Here is a 21,004-nt window from a genome sequence, read left to right on the forward strand (position 1 = left end):
AATAATGGAGCTTCTGGTTATTCCAAGGTCTAGTCTCAGGTTATTTGATCAAATGTGTCTTCCTTCAAAAACAAACAGCAAATGCTTCATATTCACTATGATGAATTTTAATTTTTTTTGAGTTATGTAGTCTCTTTATCCTGCAGTGACTTCACGTGTGAAATCTCATTATTCATTCTATTATTCCCTCAATGGATACAGAATTTAATTCTACTCGAGCACCAGTTTGAATAAGGCTCAGCAGCAGGATTGGGCCTGTGAGCTGCTTGAAACATCTCGTGAATAACCTGATTTATCCCGGCTAAATGGCTCATTAGTTCAGGCAGCAGGAAAATGTTTGTGTGTTGCTGCTGCTATGTGTGGTTTTCATATGGAGTTTGCAGTTACACAACTGGCCCTCACTCAGGCATGAACCAGCTGGATTGTTCATTAACCACAGAAACAGCCACTCTGTACTCAAGCCTGTTTGTGAAAATTATTTGTTTCCAAATTTATTCTAAACTCTCAGACACCTTTTATTCTATCTCCTTCTTTGTTACCACTATCTGAATTTTTCTTTCTTCCTGTCATGGTTTGTAGTGGTTAGTCCTAATCATGGTATTAAATCTTGTGTTTTACTAGTGGCATTAGACTCTAAAGTGCAAATTTTCAGTCAGATGTAGATACTCAGTTCCCGTGGATGGCATGAATATTCTTCCAACACAGTCATCTTGGCCTTCGTACATCAGTGAACTGAACATGTCTTAAAAACTGAATAATTAAACCCACATTCTGTATCTAAGGAGCACTGAAACTCATGTTGAAGTTGCCCTTTTGATTACTAAGATGTGAGTAAATTATAGGACTATTTAAGGAGACGGGGAAAGAGAATTACATGTCACTTGACTTCTGTAAGCAGGCAAGGCAAGGAGTCTATTTTTCCAGTCTGTAATTAATGACAATCTGCAATAATTCTGTAGGTCTCTCATGGCAGTCAAAACTTTCTTGTATAAAATAAGCACAGAGGAGGAAAAAAAAGGAGAAAAAAACCCCAGCTTAGATCAGGCTGCTCTGCCTTGCAAATTTGGCAGAGTATGGAAAGAAAGCTCCACTCCAGCTAAATTGAGGATTACCAGTGAGTTTTACAGGTCTCTGGGTCTCCTAAAACCACAGGTGTGCAGAATGAAGGAGATTGTCTTTGCAGCAGCCCAAAAATGCAGTTACTTTTTTTATGCCAGAGGATAATCTTTAGCCTTAAAATAGCTGATGAACCTTGGATGATGACTAATGTGCTGCAGTTTTCATTGCTTGTCTCTCAGAGGAGGAAAACTCACTTTAGGAACTGGAGCCATGGAGAACTACTGGTGATAGAATCAGACTGTATCTTGCATTCCAGTGGCCTAACCCCATGTTATCATATACATTATGTGGTGTCAGTCAGGGGTTTATTTGGTTCCATTCCTTCTCTCAGTGCTCTGTAGTGGTCACTAAAATAATGACCACACTTGAACCTCTAAGGATTTAAAACACAAACTCTCAGGGAGTATATCCATTTTGTGTGTGTATTACAGAATGTTTATATAGCTAAATTACATGTGCCAAGCTTGGCATTTCTAAATACTCTTTAAATAACCAATCTCTTCTCTTTCATCTGCTGAAAATGACATCATGATAACAAAATTTGGTATCAGTAACACCAATATAAATTGTGAAGAATTGCTGAAATGATGCCACTATAAACTAGGCTGCTACAAAACAGTTTAATGCTTTGTGTCCAACAATTCCATTGTTTTTATATTCCAACATCTAAAAGTCTTGATCAGTCATATTCCTGAAATTGCCTGTAAACACCAGAAAAAAGAAACAGATTGGATATATGGAACTGCTGTATAAAGTTGTGCAATAAATCAAGATTTACTAAGATTTAATCAGGATTAAGTAAAGATGGACAAATGAGTCTCATGGTATTCAGTTATTGCCTTATTTCATTTACAATATTACATGAAGCAGTTTTATTGCATAGTAAGGTTTTCATAGTTGTGTTTTCCAGGTTTAGGAAAACTGTACCTTTTCCAGCACATCTGGAGACTGTAGCTTATGTAAGAAACTAATCTTTCTTTTTATCTATTACAGGAAATATTCCTGTACTTTTAGGTATTGCATTTCTTTTATTCATCTCTCCTGACTTGTTGCCAATTTATGAATACAGATCCTTTAGCCATCAGGGCATGTTCCTACTTCACTCTAGTCAGCACAAGTTTCACCATGCAAAGTTCAGCATGAATGATACAGCACAGGAAGGAAACAAACCCATCCAACCTCAGTGTGGAAGGCTGTAGGTCCCTATTTGAGAATGGCAAGAGCAAGATTTTTGAGTAATTTTTTAAAAAGCAGTGTTTTCAAGTCTTGCAAATCATAAATGGCACTTGGCTGAAATGAAAAGAGAGGATAAACCAAGACTTGAAGTTCTGAAATGGATAAAGGTCCCTTAGGAAACTCCCCATAAATATTCTCATATAATTAAAAGGGTTTAAAGTAGTCCACAAAGCCACGTGAATTGATGTGTCTCATATGCAGTATTTTTACCAGAGAAACCATAAACAAAGGACTCTAAAGGCCTGAGATGAAATGAACTCTTGCCAGCTGGGATTCTTGTGAGGACACACTGTCACCAAGGCCCCAGACATGGAACTGTATCCCAGAGATGTGTCCGAGTTCGGAGTGAGGAACAGGCAGGGACCAGCTCTGAGGCAGGGCAGACTCCCAGGGATAACACCAAATTAACAGTGGAACAACCACATTTGGAATTATGGAAGCAGATGGATAAAATTACTAAAGCAAACATTATTATTACTTTGAGAAAGTCTGAGGTTGATTTGCCTCATGTCCAAAGTGTTGGGTCTGTCAATGCTCCACTTGGAGCTCTGCATAAGGGCAGAGATTTGGTCTGGGCTTTGCAGCTGCAGTGGTGGAAACACAGGCCAGACTCTATTTGTGTGATGCTTTTGAGAATTCAGGATGGACACTTATGATTTAACATCCATTTAAATGCTGCTTTTCCCTGTGCAGAAAAGTTCCACATTGCACTTAAAAACTTCAGTTAAACTGTATTTGTCTGGGCAGAGAATGCTCCTATGGTAAGCACTATGTGGACCAGCTAAATCTAAGTCTTTAATGTTTTTGTAAGATGTTTGCACTTTAATCTGTTTTCAGGGGATGATGCAACTGAGCAGTGTGGCATAAATGCAACTGGACATCAACCCCAATGCCCTGATCCCAGAATACTCTCCAGCCTGTGTGTTCTCAGTGGGAATGTGTAAAATGAGAAGAGAAAGAGATCAAATCTTGTAGTCTGAGTGGGAATTTTAGGTTTGAATGTAACAAACCATAATGCATAATAATCAATAGAAGGCTTTTTTGTTTAATTGTTTGTTTAGTCTTAGCATCATCTTTTTTAGGGTAAGATGCTGGCTCTTAGGATTGGATGTTTCTAATGGGAGCACAGTGTCCACTCCCCCTTTTTGTACCTCCTCAGCACCTCAGGAGCAGCACTTGCTCCTCAGCTTGACTGGGTAAATTAAAGAATAGGTTGTCTCTCCTCACACTCTGAGGGTGCCCAGATATCTGGATTTTAATTCTATAGAGTTTATGCAGACCCTTTATCGACCCTTCTGTTAAGCCAGAAGAGACAGAATTCCCCCCCAACTTCAGAAGAATGCTGTGCTGTTGTAAATGTTGAGGCAGATTATTAGGAAGATTTGCAAGAATAACTACTTAAAATGGTCACATTCATTTTAAAGAAAAGAAATATAATTGGTATTTGCATAGAAGAAAATGGATGAATTTAAATTTTAGTTGATTATAATTATTGTCATCGTAATCATCATCATTATCTTTGTATGCCTAAATGACTGATTCAAAGAAGAATTTTTAACACATTTCACATGTCAGTGCAATTCTTTTCTGTTTTGTGCTTTAGTGCTTGGGGTTTTTCATTGGCTTTTTTCAGACTGAACTTTTCATGCAAGCTATTGTAATTCTCTTAAAAGGTGGGAAAATGTTTCAAAAGAAGTCAAATCTAGAAGCACTACAGATGTGTGGTTTATTTGTTTCAATAAAATTTGATCAAATTGTCAGGAAAGCTGTGGATAGACATTGTGGGATGGCACTTTGAAATGTTCCTAAGAAAGAGATTATGAATAGTGAGGTGCTGCCTAAATCTGGCCTTTTTAATCAGACAAGGGATGTTAAACAGGGAGAGTTGCCTACAATTAGTAGTTGAACTCATTTAAGTGGTGGTGCATCCAGACAAGGACATCACTCCCAAATCCCATTACTAAACTGGAACTGTGTGTAGACATTGAGCTCCTAAATGTTTTCAAAGTTACTAATAATTTGTTATATTTCCATCCTAAGTATACTCTGATACAGCTGCTATTCTGTATTCCCTGTTCCTGCTGCTCCAGGTAGTAAATCCATATTGTGTGAGTTTATCAGTGTTGGCAATTATGGAGAGTTCAGATCCACAATATCTGTTGGTGAAAGCGGTTTCTCTTTTACTAAGTTTGTCTCACATCAAACCAGAGATGAGCAATCAGGACTAACTACAAAGTCCTTACACTGTGCACAGGAAAAGTGTCATAACTCTCATTTCCCTGATGACTTTGAAACGACCACAGAAAGCATTTTGCAACAGAAGGGTCACCAGAGCTGGTGTGAGAGCTGCAACTCCTGGTGCCTGGCATCTGAGACAAACAGGATCTTCCACAACTTAACCTTTAGTGTGAAATCATTTTGTCTGGTTCCTTTACCCTTCCCCAAGGGCTAGTGAGTCCCAAACTCCTGTTTCTGACCAGGGTTACTGTGCCTTGTGGAAACTTGGTCCTACAGTCTTGCAGAAGGCATTTCCTCATAGGCTGGTTCCAGATGGTTTCCCACATGACAAGGAATTCCCTAAATAGGGATAGGGAATATACAGTCGAGTGTAAGCCTGATTTGCCTTTTTAAATAAAATTATGATGTCTTCTGTTTTCATGTCACTACATAGAAAGACACAATCACCTTCTGAACAACATGGTTTGAGCTGTAAATGCTCACAGATGAGGTGCCTCTGTCCAAGATATGGGCTGAGTAAGGGGGACCCTGTAGTGAGGATGTCCCTGAAGTGCCTCCTGTCAGAAGGACTGAGGGGTTGCAGCACAGCTACTCTGGCCAAAAGACAGACTATAAAGTTTTGAGAGTCTTCTGTTTCCTCACTATGTCCAGGAATTTGAATTTTTAACATACCCTCTGTATGGAAAAGGATTGCACTGCGAGATACTGGATTCAAATAAGTTTCTCTTAATGTAAAATACCCAGCAAACCCAGGGTTTCATGCTTTTTTTATTATATTCAACAATTTTCTTCAATTCTTTTGCTTATATCAAATTCAATGCTATCTAAAACATAAAAGAACTCACAGTCCAATTTTTTTTTTGTATTTAAAACTATATCATACATTTACATTTTAGAAAAAAAAAATTTACATTCCAAAGTCTATATTAAACTGTGCTCTATTTTATATTCATAGACTTGGTGGGAAAAAATAGGGAAGATCTTGTCATAGTGTATTTAAAATAATGATAGGTATAATGGAATCAAGTGCTAAGACATCCCTCTAGAAAATATTTGGAAGAAATACTTTTGCTTTAGAGTCTTCTTCAGTGCAAAATACTCTAAAATTCATAACACAGATATCAGTAGTGGTCTCACAGGGTAGTAAAAGGTTTTAGCATTATAAAGATGGGTAAGGAGAATTTTTAAGAACTCAAACTACAGGAAGGTTATGCATTAAATAATTATGATCACAGGTGTTCCAATCTGTACTTTAAATTCGTGGCCTGATCATCCTTATGCCTCCAGAAGTCACCAGTAATTCCATCAGAAAGGCAATGAAGTCAAGGCATATAAAGGCAGGTGCATGTGAGATTACCAGTTTCTGTGTAGGTTATCCCTGTGTCATCCACCTTGATGGAAAGTAAGGAAGATAAAAAGATACCAGAAAAAGTCAATGTCACCTGGAGATGAAGAGAGACACTTTTTTCATGTGGCTGTTTTTCACTTCCAAAAGTCCACAGAACGTACTGAGAGGGATTTTGGTCAGGTTAGAAACAAAACCTGCTCTTAAATATTTGATTCTGATCCCACTCTGCATTCCTCTGACTGAGATTTGCAGAGACTCAGTTCTCCCTGGGCTCAGCCTCCCCAGGCCATGCTGTGCAACAGGGGTGGAATAGCAGAGTGAGGGCCGTCCCTCCACTCCCTACAAAGAGCTCTACAGTATCTTGCAGTTAATTTCATTAACTAGTTATTTTTATCTATAAAAACAAGCAAACATGAAGTTCACTGTGTTTTCTTCAGCGTTGTGAAGAATTGTGCCCAAGAGCTGGCAGACAGTGGCAGTGAGGCCCCAGGACCTGGCTCACTCCCTGGGGAGCTGAAAAATAATGAGAATTCTGAGGGAGAGGCTTTTGCAAAGTGTCTGTGAAATCAGGAGTCAGCAACTGTACAGACCAGGGCCTCAATGTCCCTGTACATCCCAGACTGTGCTCTCAACTCCCCACACATCCCAGACCTCTTAGGGAGAATTTTGTTCCATTAAGGGAGTGGAACATCCTGGACTTGATCAACTGCAAACAGTATCCCAAATAAAAGTGTTCACAATTTTTTAAATTTGCATTCCAAATGAAATGCTTCAAAGCTTCTCAGGCACATGGTTTAGGGATCAAAGGCTCCAAGTGGCATTTACTACCTCAACCAGTTTGGACCAGTTCCATTGATTTTTACTCAGAACTCCAGATTGATTTCAGTAAGAATTGGCAGCACAGATTGATATTATGCTGTGGCTTTCAGAAGAAAGGCAGGGTTTTAAAAGACATTGATGCACAATGCAAAATACCCATTGATCCCCTTTTCTGTCAATAAGATTTCTATAATTTGAAGATACTAAACCACTGAAATGTCTAGTTGTATCCAGGGCAAAAATACCATTCACATCCATGGAAACAGAAGCAGGCCCATATCCTGAATACTAAAATATTATCTGTATCATGAAGTATTTAAATCTGTATTATTGCATTACTGGTTTTGATATAAAACCCCCAAATACCTACAGAATTTTAAAATATATCAATTCCTTAATATTTATTCTCCTGCTTATAAAAGCCCTGGACTCCTGAATGATGTAAATCAATTATCCCTGTGTGTGTGAAATGCTGTAACAAGATCAATGAGACCTGAACACAAGGAGGCATCTTAGGACAACAGCTGCAGATGCAAACGTTCCCTGGTAAAAAATAAATGTACACACTCTGCTCCCCCTGATGCTTCTCCCTCCCCCACAGCAACCCCTGCCATTATCCTGCCCAACTGCAAAGGCATAAAGGGAAACCCAAATGAGAGCAGGGAGCAGTCAGTGTATCAGCACAGGCAAAGTACAATAAATGGTCACTCTTAGATCAAGGTGAAAGGAATGCTTTGCATTCAGGTTGGAGATTTGTTTCTGATGGGGCTTAATGGTCAGATCCACTTCCAACCAAATGCTGTACAGTTAATGGCTCTGTGGAAAACTGCAAGGACAGATCTTTGCTGTATAAAATACATACTGGCTTTAAAGATGAGCTCAGGATAATTACTTTCACAATATTAATAATTCTGCCAATTGGATTTCCACAAAGTATATTCAATAAAATACTGAAAAAATTTATTCAATAAATCAATTACACCTCTAGTGAGCCTGGATAGCTATAAATTGTTTTCTCATTGATAAAATTCTGTTTATGAAAACCTATTTTCAGGGAAATGACTCTGAAGATTTTTATTGGAAAACGCTCTGCAGTTAAAACAGAAGATATGAGAATTAATGAAAGGTCAACATGAGCCTTATGCAAAAACAAACAAACAAACAAACAAAAATACTTTTTTTTGGTTCCTTGAAGTAGAATGTGATGTCTGTGTTTAAAAATACCAAAAAAATGTAAAGAAAATTAAATACCTTCTTGTCCCACTAGATGGTGGTGCCTTCAGATTAGGGCTGAGATGCTCAAACAGTCAGTGCAGGAAAACTTTTGCTTCCTTTGACAGGCCTGCAAATGCAGAGAGCGAGAGATGAGGATAATCTTGTTCCTCTGGGGATGGTAACAAGCATTTGGATGTAATGCCTTACTGCATATTTTGGAGTACATGGAATTGTGCTCACAGTGGTTTGCTGTAAAGTGTCTTTTAACTTCAATACACATCTAATAGTATTAGTTTTTCTTCCACAAGAAGAAAAGATGCAAACAACATTGAACCTTAATGATGGTTGTATCTCATGTAGAACAGCCTGTTACACCAAGGTCCTGCCTTTGCAATTTTGCTGCCCTCTGTCCTCAGTCAAAATGCAGATTAAAGCAGGGAATCATTAGCAACAACTGCATCTCGTGTTCATCTATTTCACTGGAACAAGCTTAAAAGTACCACTCACATTTTGATATGACAAATGTAATCCTTGCTTTCAGAAACAAACTATTTACACATCAGTTAGACAAAAAGTGAGGGTGTCTAAGGATGGTAGTCCAAAGTAATTAAGCACTTAAAGGAATAAAACAATTCTAATTATTTTAATTTGGCTTAAATACCACAATGTACATTGGCAATATGAAAAAGTTAAGATTACAGTTAAGAGCTGCTTTATAGATGAATTCCTCTGGTCAGATAAGCTCTAACATGAGATGATGTAATGGCACAGAAAAGTTAAGGATGTCTGTAAGTGTCTGGGAAAAGGCAGCACTACTCAGGAATCCTGGCCCTCTGCTGGAGTGTGTAACTGTTGTTTTACTCCTCTCACCCTGCTCCCAGGTGGTCACCCCATTTAGAATACCTGGAGCCACTTAGGAAACAACCCTCTCTCTGGCACAGTTTGATTCATGTTGATTTGCTGAGTGTTCCCTTCCATTTATTCTGTTCCTCCTGTTCTACTCTTCCACTTCTCAATTCCCATGTTTGCAGCATCTACTTAGTTTCCCATTTCCTTTACAAGCAACAAACTTGAACAGCATCAAAGTGGTGAGATATTGAATTAGTATCATTTCCAAGGAAAGGTTATGGACCCACTAGTCCAGAGACTTCCATGTCAGAACATCACAGCCAAAAAAGGCTTAATCTGAGACACTTTAATGAGCACTTAGCAGGGGAATTCCTTTGTATGTGCAGAGGTCTGGGCCAGCAGAATGGACACAGAAATGGATGTGAATGCTCAGTTCTTCTGTAGAGCCTTAATTATTTTGCATGTTAGAATCTCCCTGACGATGTTAAGGAGACAAGATCTGTTCTCACTCTCTCTAGAAAGGTGGGCGGGATTTTCTGAAAGCCTGAAGAAGCAAAATTCACTCCAGTCATTGTAACCTGCTGCCATTAGGGGTTGAAATGCAGCATTTGCCAAGAGTGCAAGCTCCTTTTTTTGATCCCTTTGACTGTACCAGTATAACTGCCAATCACAGGAAATGCCTCTAATAACTCTTCCTTTTACTTAATAAGGAATACCACATCTTTAAAACATTAGAAACAGATGTCACTGCATTACTTCATTGCTGATGTATGTAATAGAAATGACACACTAATTAATTTAATGCAGTATAAACGTACTGATTATTTATCATGGCTGACAATAAAATTATGAAAACACTCAATTACAATCAGTGGTAATTCATTATTTATTGATTCTGTGCTATGCACACATTAATACAATACATTTAATCACCTAAGAGAAGGGATCATTTTTCTATTGACACTTAGGCATTTAGATTCATCAGTTTTATGTAAAATCCTTGATGTTTAAGTGGGAAGTTTTAATCCACAATTCCAAAAAAACCTCAGCTGAAATGTCAGAACTAAATTGAATTCAAGTGTCAAGTACTAGTGTGTCTAGAAAAATGTGGGCACTGAGGGTGACATCCTAATTTCAGTCTCTTTCTCACGTCAGTGGCCTACATTAGTTAATATAATCATGGTTACTCTTTGCCAAGTAATCCAAGGCATTAAACACTAACCCAGCAAAAAATTAATGATGTTTTTTCTTCTTTTTCAAGCCTTTACTCAGAACTATCACCATCAGTGGTTTGTGTGCTCAGGATAGAAACTCAGACATCACTGGGGCACGTTAGGAGCTTTAGTCTGGGCCCCGAGAAATTTCAGTGTTAAGGAGAACTCCAGTCAGGCTGGAATTCAGCAAAAATTGGGTTTCATTTCATTATGACTAGAGTGCACTGCAAATGCATCTTCCAGTTATTTTTTATCCTTCATTTTGGGCCCACAGTTACCTCTGACCTTCATAAGTCTATGTTCACATTTATTCCCTCACACTTATTTTAGGGATGAGCAAAGTTCTCCTAACTAACAAGGAGCTCTCCACTAACAAGAAGCATTTTCTCCTACAATATACTCACATTGGACATACCTACATGGAGCCTCTAGAAAAAATTCTTTATATTAAAAAAAAAGAAATCACCAGGAATCTTTACTTTGAACTCCTTTCTTTATTGTCCTGCCTCCTGTTTGGCTACAGTGAACTGAGATGAAACACAAACATCACTATTGAGCTTTCCAGCCTTGTATAAACAAAATTATTAGCTTTAATTAATATCCCACTGCTCACTTAAAAAGCTGTTACTGGTTTTTATCACCGTCTCCTCTTCGTCAGTTGTGTCACCCATCATTTCCTCTGTGGGATCCCTGGGATCCAGGAGCCAGGTTTATGCCAGCTGGCAGTAAGTGGTTTCCAGAACCTGTCTGCAGTGCCTGGAGTTTTCCTCCTTCTCCTGCATCAGGAAGGAGCCCCTTCCCATTTCCTCCAATGGGACACATGCACTGATGATAAAACCAAACCCAAACAGAACCTTTGCTTGACACTTCCCCATCCAACCACCACTGATTTTCATACAGGATTAATACACAACACACCAATATTGCTGTAGTTGCCACTGTTAAGAAAACATTTTGCATACCAGTCTAAAAGGAACAAAAATACTGAAACTCTACTTTTAAAGTGATATTCTAAAATACTTATTTCTGCTGAAGGGAGGCTTAGTGGTTTGTACCCATTCAAATTACATACTGCTGGACTGAATTCAAATAAACCATCTGGATACTTTAAAACTGACAAGATATTACTGTATGATTGTTAGGCTTTAGAAACTTTGCCTTGTCTTTAACAAAATTATGGGGAAATAATAATATTCATGGATATATTTGATTTGTATATGCTTAGTTGAACTGGACAGCTGCCTGGCATTAATTCTCAAACCTTGAGCATTTTCTAAGTTTCTGAGCACTTCTTCTCTCCATGGACAGTCACCTCTCAAGGGTACTGCTTTTACTACAGCCTTTATGATTTTATATTGCTTCATGCCACTCCAACTTGCTGGGTGTTGATCCGCAAGGCTTCCTCTGGCCTTGCAAAAATTCCGTCTTATTTAGAAATATGTTTGGCTTATGGAAGACATTAAAGTCAAAAAGGGAAAAGAATTCTCACAGCGGATTTTGATTGTCACATTAATCTCAAAGGAAAAGAAAAAGTCTTTAAAAGGGCAATGTTTGAATCTGATTTATTAGATCTCCTAATAGCAATTATGTCCAGAAAATTAACGCCCTAAAGTTTCTATTTGAAGTCAGTTATTTGTTATTCCTGTAATTCTCACTGTATAAAAACTGCAGATCAGTTCAGTGCTCAGTTGTACTAAACACTTTGCCAAAGTAAGTAGTCCCAGCCCCTCTGAGCTTCCAATCTAAGGTTTGGATCCTAAAGAGATGCATGAATTAGTCTGAAATATGAGCACTCTTATTGAAAGGTATTCATTTAAACTGAACTGATGTGCAAATTCTGCCTTAGTTTCAGGCAGTGAGATTAGAGACCTCAAACCAGTGGCCAGGCTTCTTAGAACACACATGAAATAAACAGGGAGAAGGGGAGGTTCCCTCAGAGAGTGATTGAGATTGTTTGTGTTCACAAATATAGCGATTCAGTTGGCACAGAATCATCTTCCCTCATTACTCATAATGCAAAAATATTCAACTTTGCAGAAAAGGTGCCTAAATGAGCAAGCCTAACAAAAGGAAGGAGAAGATGGAATCATGGAAATGGCTGCAATGCTCTGTTGGCATTGCTTGAAAAGTTTTGTTTATACTTTCCTGCTTGCTTGTTTACTGAATGCCTTAAGAGAAAGCTACAAAGAAAGGAGTGAAAAAGTTAAAGGGCTAGGAGAGAAGGAAAGAAAAGCCCCTGAGAAACAGAGGAAACAAACAGGAGGGAAGAGGAACAAAGAGAAGAGGCTAAAAGAGATGTAATGTGAGTACACTGGGAGAGGGTAAGGAAGCAAATAACCAATCCAGCGAGCGTGCCCTGGCTGTGACTGCCACTCCACTGACCATCCTCTGGCTCCACTCGTTCAGGGAGCCGGGACAGCCCATTGTGTCCAAACCACAACTGATGCCGCATCGAGCCTGCAAGTTCCAAGCAATTACACATCAGACCTCCCGAGAAGAGGCTCTGCCTCGTGCGAGCGATCACAAACTTCCTCATCGCTCACACCTCCCTCCGTCCCTCCTGTGCTCGGCTCCGGACCGGCCTCGGTGGCGTCACACCCGCCTCATCCTGCCGTGTTCGTCTGTCCGAACATGGGCTGTGTCTGTCCGGACACGGGCTGTGCCTGTGCCGAGGGAGGCTCTGCCGCCCTCTCCCCGTCCCTCCGGCTACGGCGGGCACAGGTGTCGAACACCCACCCGGGAACGTGCCAGGGCTCCGGCCCCCGGGGCAAGGGATGGGGCAGCCCCGCATCCCACCGGCTGCATCCCCTGCCTTGGAGCGTGGGGAGCGGGACCCCCTCGTGTGCCGGGGAGCCCCACGGGACCCCGTCACAGCCCTGGGAGAGGGACCCCATCGCATCCTCGGGCGCGGGACCCCATCGCATCCTCGGGAGCGGGACCCCATCACATTCCGGGAAGCAGGACCTCATCACATCCCGGGGAGCGGGACCCCATCACATCCTGGGGAGCGCGACCTTATCACAGGCCGGGGAGCGGGACCCCTTCGCATCCTGGGGAGTGCGATCTTATTACATCCCGGGCAGCGGGACCCCATCACAGCTCGGGCAGCGGGACCCCATCACAGCCCGGGGAGGGCGACGCGTTCGCATCCCGGGGAGCCCCACGGGTCCCTCTCCCAGCCGGGGCGCGCCCAGCGAAACTTTCCGCGGAGTTCGGGGTTCCCAGGCGGGGCACTTTGCCGTCCCCCCGCGCTGCCCCCGGCCCAGGTGCGCGGCCGGCACTGCCCCGCCCCGCCCATCCCTTCCATCCATCCATCCATCCCACCCCATCCCACCCCACCCCACCCCGCAGCCAGTGGCGGCGGCGGGCGGGGCCCGCGGTGGCTGCAGGGCCGTCCCTGCCGGCGGCGCCGGGGAGGGGTCTGGGCGCTGTGCGGGTCGGCGGCAGCGCCGAGCGGGGCTGCGGAGCCGCGGGAGCCGCGCCGGCCATGGCGGTGTCCGCGCCGCCCGTCATCGCCGCCAGCTCCAGCGGCTCGGCCGGCTTGTTCCGGGCGGACCCGCTGTACTCCAGCCCCGCAGAGTCCCCGCGCCTCGCCAGCAGCCTCGTCAACACTTTCCTCTCGGCCGGCGGCGGCGGCGGCGGGGCCGGGGCGGGCGGCGGCGGCGGCAACGAGTGTAAGATGGTCGACCTGCACGGGGTGAAGGTGGCCTCGTTCCTCGTGGAGGGGCAGGAGCTGATCTGCCTGCCGCAGGTCTTCGATCTGTTCCTCAAGCACCTGGTGGGGGGGCTGCACACGGTGTACACGAAGCTGAAGCGCCTGGATATATCGCCCGTGGTGTGCACGGTGGAGCAGGTCCGCATCCTGCGCGGGCTGGGGGCCATCCAGCCCGGCGTGAACCGCTGCAAGCTCATCACCAGGAAGGACTTCGAAACTTTGTACAACGACTGCACCAACGCGAGGTGAGGGTGCGGGGCGTGCGGGGGATGCGGGGCAGGGGGGGTTGCGGGGCAGGGGAGGGGTGTGAGGGATGCAGGCACCGGGGGATGCGGGGCTGGCGTGGGAAGCACTCCCGGCCGCCCCGAGCCCCCGGCGCCGCGCTCCAAACTTTTCCCCGAGGGTAGTTCTCCCGAGAAGGCTCCTTGCAAAGAACAAGCCGCAAAGTTTTCCCCGTTGTTTCTCTCCCGCGGGAAGTGGCGGCCGTGCCCGGCCCCCGGCGCTGCTCCCGGCGCTGCCGAGCGGGGTGTCGGTCCCGGCTGTGACCTCGCCCTGCTGCGCTTAGAAATGATAATGATGGGCACAAACAGAGCCGCTCGGGCTCCGTGGCCGTGCCGTGGGCAGGGTGGGAGGGAGGCGGCAGTGCGGGATGGCACCCGCTGGTCCAGCAGCCGGCGGGGACTCTGGAGCATCTCCAGTTGCCGCGTGCTCCGCTCCCGCCGCTCCAAACTTTCTGTGTGCGCTGAGCGAGCCGAGCGCGGGGGCTGCGGGGTCCGACCCGCACCGCGCAGCTCTCTGGGGACTTTGGGGTTTGTGTCACCGACTGCTGGGCACTGAACGGGGGTGTTGTTTTAATAACAACTTAATTCCGTGCTGAGCGGGGCCTGATCCTGCAGCCTGATCCGGGAGCAGGCTGGGCGCCCGTTCCTGAGCGCAGACTTGCTTTGTTTCACAACATTTTATGTTGCAGGTGTCGTTTTAGAGATGCACTTAATTCCTAGATATATGAGTATGAACGATGTGCTTTTTTCCTGCCCTTGTTCTGTTTTCATAACCCCTTTCTCCTGCTTCCCGTTTCCTTGTCAGGCACCTCACTGACATCACACCTACTGCTTTATTCGAGTGATGGGGTTATATCTACGGTCGTACATCAAATACATTACATTACTAAGGGACACATTTAACGTGTAAATGCTTCTCTGAAATGTTTCTGAAACTCAACTAGCATGAAAGTTGGCGATTAAAGAAATACGTCTCTTCAATTTCTGTGCCTATGCCAAAGTTTCCCCGTAGGGAAATGCAGGATCTGATTTGATGATACAGCCTGTAGATACAATCTGATGGTTTCTGCTCCCTTCAAACCAGTCATTTAAGATCTGGAAAGGCTGAAGTGGTAAATGTTCAAAACTTGTATTTCACAAGTCTTTTTTTTTTCTTTTTTTGCCCCTTTCTTTGGCAAAGTTTTAGGGCCGTGATGGGATGAGGGAAGAGGGAGGCAGGTGAGAGTGATGCCCTGGGAGGGAGGCAGGTGAGATGCTGAGAGATGCTCTGGGAGGGCAGAAAGGAGCAGAGTCCTGGCCAGGTTTAGGCAGGGGCAGCTCTCAGTGAGGAGCACACATGTTGAATGTGCTCAAGCACCAGCTCTCCCTGCCCTGTTCTGAAAACATGAGCATTTCACCTGTTCAAGACAAACAAATCCGTTACGTTTCCCAAAATATTTACTGAAACATCACCCAGCCTTTTTTCTGTCCCATGAGAACGTCGCTTGTTCGAGGGACCTGCTGACGCCAATTTGCATTCGCTGTTCCAGGTGTAAAGCATGAGGAGTGTTATCAGCACACCTGAAACTTTGCTCGGGGGCTGTAACTTAATGTTAATTGTATTCCGTCGTGCTAATTAAATGCCTCGCACGTCATTTTATTTACAGATTATTATTTCCCTTGATCAGTCCATACTTACTGGAGAGAATGTCGGATAAAAAAAGCTAAATACAGGAGTGATCTAATTATTTGTGTTTGCTGTGAAGTGACCTGGGAAGCACCGCAGCGTTAACAAGTCAAATGTGGTGGGACTGTTAAAACCCTGCACACAGGATTTGGTTTTGTGCCTGGAAAGGAAAGGCTTGGGAAAAAGTCATCTTCAGAAACATTGCTTTCAGCGAGGAATATTGTGTGTTGCTTTGATAATAAATATTTTTTAGAAAGTTGATAGGGATTTATATTTGAATATTGTAGAAATGCTGCATTAAACTCAAGAGCTGCCAGAAAAAAGCAATAAGAAATGCTGGGTATCCTTATTTTCACTGTTAATTGATTTCTAAAAGTCAGCATCTCTCACATTAGTGGGCACTTTCAGTTATTTTTAATTGGAATGCAAGCTATCAATTATATAAAACTGAAGAAAAGAGAAATTCTGTTTCTCCTGCTTACTCCAGTGCCCTTTTTTTAGTTGAGTTGATCGACACTAACCCGTGAGCCAAAGTTTTGTGGTGTGCTTGTGTTGTGTGTGTAACAGGAGTTACCTGTGCCCAGCAGCTTTGACCTCTGGGGGGTTTTTAGGACATTCACATGTGCTGTTTAATTTTTCATTCACATGTGAACGGAATGTTCCTAAAATGTTTAGCCCTTGCCCTGCAGTCTAAGTGGGAAACGAGGCTTGGGAACTGAAAGTGGCTGCTCGTTTCAGTTCAGCTCACACCTTCCAGTGACTACAATGCACTGCCAAAATCTCACAGGGTTACCTAAATTATGGACACAGGCTTAAATTTAGTAGCAGGGTGTAATAGTTACTTAAAATAAAAAACCCTGTAATGAGCATTTATTTAAAACTGCAGTGAGAACATACTTAGGTTTGTAAATATATCAGTCAGTAAAAATAGGATTATTTGAGAATGATCATAACCTCTTCTGCAGTGTTCTGTATTTGGATGCTGTTGCCACTGAAAAGGCACATTGTTGGTCTGGATTATTCAGTGGATAGTCAGATTACTTTCCAGAAAACAACATTTCAGCGCATGGCGTATTTTTTATGATTTAAAGTACCCAGTTAATCTAATATTTTGTACTGCTTTGGCTATTCAAGAACAATAAAAGGCTTTGGAAATTAATTTAAGCAGTAAATGCAGACACTTTATTTTATGGGATTATGAGAGTCTAGTCATGTTATCTATTAAAAGCTACCTTAGAGTCAGCAATACTTTGTCTTTTATTAGGAGACTGACGTCAAGATTATAATTAAAGCAATCCAGTCGTGTAGCACAGCTCAGAGAATATTGATAGTAACTGTGGGCATCTGATCATATACAGAAACTTCTTGGGCTAAGTAAATATTTAGCTTGCATTCAGACTTGGCCAAACTTGTGAAATTTGAAGGTGCTGGCATTTCAAAATAAATAAAAAGATGAGTTTCTCACTTTCCTTGGATTGGAGGCTCACTCAAACCCTGGGGAGAGCAGCAGCCCAGTGGATTCTGCTCGAGGTGCAGAAAGGAATTTTCCCCACTTTCTGGGCAGAGCAGTTACACTTTTGGAAAAATCCCTCCCTCCTTTTGGACATCTTGGAAGTCTGTGCTTGTTCAAAACTCCTAAAATACTTGAATATTTTCATCAGATGCATATCTAATCTGGAGAACCCTTGATTAAAATTCCCTTCTTTCTTTGTAGCACTAGAGCTCCCCATTTGAAGTGTAACTTGCTTTTCCTCCAAAATGGAGTATTTGTGTGTTTGCTGCATGTGGATATGCATAATACATATGTAATTTTCTACTGAGACTTCTACAACTGAAAAATACTGTGTTTTTGTAGCAAAGACAAAAAAGCTAAACAATTAGGTATTAATGATATTCTTGTTGCATATTCAAAAGGTCTTTGCAAGCATTTCTTCTCCTTTTTTTCTTTTCACCATTTCAACCTGCAGAACTCTTCACTGTCACTTCAAATCACACAATTCTGCAAAGATAAAACAACATTTAAACTCATTTGCTTTGGGAGGAAAATTGAGCATTTGCACCCAATAAGCCTGATTGTGGGACTGCATGCAAATTGTGTTTTGATTTATCTCTTTTGCACTTTTTTCCATTTGAATTGATCTTGCATTAATTTTGCCAAGCGGCTCTGTGAGGCTGCAGATGTTGCCCTGTGTTTAATAAATCAATGAGACAGATCTGAATGAATCACTTCAGATGGATTCTCTGCTCGGTTTGATGTCTAGATGTTATTCTTAGCTTGTTATCATGACAGATGCATTAATGTTCCCATACACTGCCAGCAATGTCAAAGAGATTGAAGCTTTTAAAGTGGCGGTATCCCCTTTTCCCCCTTCTCTTGGAATAACTGAATTGCCTCTAGGAATAGGTCAAAATACAGATTTGATCGTGGCACCGTTGTGGGGAAGATGCTGAACTTCTGATCACGTTATGACACAAATGCAGTTTCTGAGGGAATGATTAATTATTCCCAAATAGAGGAGATCAATATTAAAATCTAAACATAGGATGGGTCCTTAATAGAGTAACCACTTTCTCAGCATTAATATTTCATTGTAATAGGAATGATCCAAATAAATAATATAAGACTAGAACATGTTAAAAGTGTTGCTATAAATAGAATATCATTGTGTCCAAATTGATTACAGGCTGAAGTAAAGCTTTTTCTCTTTTTTTTTTCCTTTTTAGTTTTTTTTTTACCTCATTAATAATTTTCTTTTAAAGTTAAACATGCCTGGATTCAACATCTGTTAGATTTAAACTCCCTGTTTATTATGTTTCTGTTACTACTTACCATTTAGGGCCAGATATGTTAGAGAAGTTGTTGATCTCTGTTAATTTTGGGTTGGTTCAGTCTGGTATCCATTATCTTGGAGCAGAACCTGTGGAACACAAATCATAAAGGAGGCTGGAATGTATCTTTGTGGAACGGTTTTAATTCTGGCAAACATTGCCCAAAGTGAAAAGGACTCTGGCATGAATAATGAAGATCTATTTCCCACGTAGGCTAAACACAGTTTTTATTGGCTTTATTCCTTGGTGTTTATTAAACCGCTCGTGGTCGCCTTTGTTTTTCTTTAGAGGATAAAACTGTATTTTGTGCAATCATTTTGTTAAACCTGATTTCTGTGAAGCTTTTATTTTAACGTTAAAAATTACCAGGAATGTTCCCTTTCCTAATCTCTCCCCCAACAAGAAGAACTTTGACTTTTTGTCGTTAAGGCTTCTGAGAATAAATTGGAGAAACTGGCTGTAACAGATCTAGATTTATGTTGGCATTCTTGGTATTCCTGCTCCAGTAGTTCCAATTTGATAAAGGAAACAATATATGTAATAGAAATTCACAGTTTATTCAAATGAGTGTGAGCTTTAGCATTGTTATATTTGCCTTTCTCTCGCCAATATATCAATGTGTGGCAATGGCATTATGCTCAGCAGGGCTCCAGAAGGGACCAGCTCCGGGGTGGGGAGCGATTCTCACGCTGGGGCTCTTGGGGCACTGCTTTGAAAGGCGCTGAAAATCAGCTTTGGTGGGGCTGAGGAGCACAGCAAACCCCCCTGAGTTAGAGAATCACGTCCTGGCTTTCAGTGGCCTTGGAGTGACACACTGGGCTCTACCTGCTGTAGTAATTTTGAGGAAAATACTTGAAGTGAGTCTTGCGGAATGTTTTGAAGAATCACCCTGTTTTTATTTCCTTGCTTACAGGCTGGAATTGGATCCGTGTAGGGGCTGTTTGGAGGATCAATAGTAAGGAGGGGTTGAAATGTGGGCTGTAAAGTCCCTGTTTGACTTTGCTGAGGTGAACCTTTCATGCCAGGGGCTCTTTGCCAGAGCGAGGGCAAGGAACTTGGAAATGTTTTCCAGGATCTGAGCCCTTCTTGTCAAAGGTGGGACATACTTACTGCAAACCTGCTTTTGAAGGAATTATGTCACGACAGTTTTGGGTCTGAGCTGGGACTTGCTGAGTGTGGGATCTTTAATCTCTTCTGTGCCTTTTCCAGAAATCATAATTACGGATTTTCCGAAGTTAAGAACAAAATTATCCAAATCCTTTAAAATACCTAGAAAGCTCCCATCTAGTTTTCCTGCAAGTTCTTTGTGTGATTATCAGTGTAATAACCCCCTGGGGGTGGATGGAAATAATTTGAATGGTTATTTACATGAATAATAATACAAATAGCAAACCCCAAGGTAGGGAGGCTGATTCAGGGTCTGTGGTGTGTTCTTTGGTGTGAGCCAGGCAGGCTCTGTGTATGTACAGCTAAACCTGCATTCCCAAGCACAGGAACCTTAGTTTGTACTGATTCTTGGTGATTTAGATTTACCCTGCTTGGTGTTAGAACTGTCCCTGGGGGCTCAATGCTTTGATCTTCCTTCCCTCCTGGTACAGCAGCACTGCCTGACCCAAAGGCACTCAGTAATAGGGTTTCCCTCTACTCCCCAACCTGTAAGAAACGCTGATACTCATTAACTAATGCACTTTGATACCTGCCCCAGAAGGTTCCAATATCCGACTCCTGTAAAGCAGAAATTTGGTTGCTTTCCTTGCATTTTTGGTGGCACAGCCGTGGTGGTGTTTGGTGTGTGCTTGCAAAGTTTATTGTCACTGGCAGGCGTGGGGAGATTGTATTTCCTTGTCAGTACATCTTGACCTGCTGAGCCCATTTTGCTCATTAAAATAGATTGTGTCAGAGCCTTTCTTGACTCACTCACAACCAGCACTTCTCCAAAAAGTAAGAAGCAAACCCAATTAAAGTGCTCACTTGATTACTGCCCTTCAAGTGTGATGTTTAGCAGAGTGTATTGTTCATATGATAAGGTATAAAATGCTCGATTGCAATTGTGTCTGATGTTATCAAGTTTCTGGAAATGGATATCTGGTCCTGCTGTTTAACCTACATCTCATCTGCCTGCTATCTGTGGGGTGGGTTAAAAAGAAAAAGTACTATTGATCTGTCGCTGGATTAAAGTTTGCAATCGGCAACAGCACGAGCACAAAAGGCTTTTTTATGATTTCTCAGCTTGCCATTGATCTACCAGTTTTATTGCATTCATTATTTATTAAAAGAATTTGCAAGCTAAACATAACGTTAAGCTAGTTTGCACACAGGGACTGCACTTAGGAAATTGGATGGAAATTGCATTAGAGATGAACATCTGTGCTATTTTTCCACTCCTGTGTTTATGGGTTTGTATAAAAGGTGTATTGGATTAACAGTTATAACCATTATAGCTCGCAGCAATATGTTAGAACCCCAAGCATTTAG

The 21,004-nt window shown here is 42.2% G+C and overlaps 1 protein-coding gene across 2 annotated transcripts in view; it reads left to right on the forward strand.

Annotated features, from left to right (window-relative positions):
* The first annotated feature begins 13,465 nt into the window (after positions 1-13,465).
* Positions 13,466-21,004, forward strand: part of DACH2 (dachshund family transcription factor 2) — a 240,484-nt gene continuing 232,945 nt past the window's right edge. For both annotated transcript variants that reach the window (XM_071569173.1, XM_071569174.1), the window contains exon 1: positions 13,466-13,998. In XM_071569173.1, the coding sequence (XP_071425274.1) occupies positions 13,526-13,998 (473 nt within the window). In that variant the 5' untranslated portion in view covers positions 13,466-13,525. The remainder of the gene's footprint in view (positions 13,999-21,004) is intronic.

This window comes from Pithys albifrons, chromosome 14 (assembly GCF_047495875.1).
Source record: "Pithys albifrons albifrons isolate INPA30051 chromosome 14, PitAlb_v1, whole genome shotgun sequence".
NCBI classification, from domain to species: Eukaryota; Metazoa; Chordata; class Aves; order Passeriformes; family Thamnophilidae; genus Pithys; species Pithys albifrons.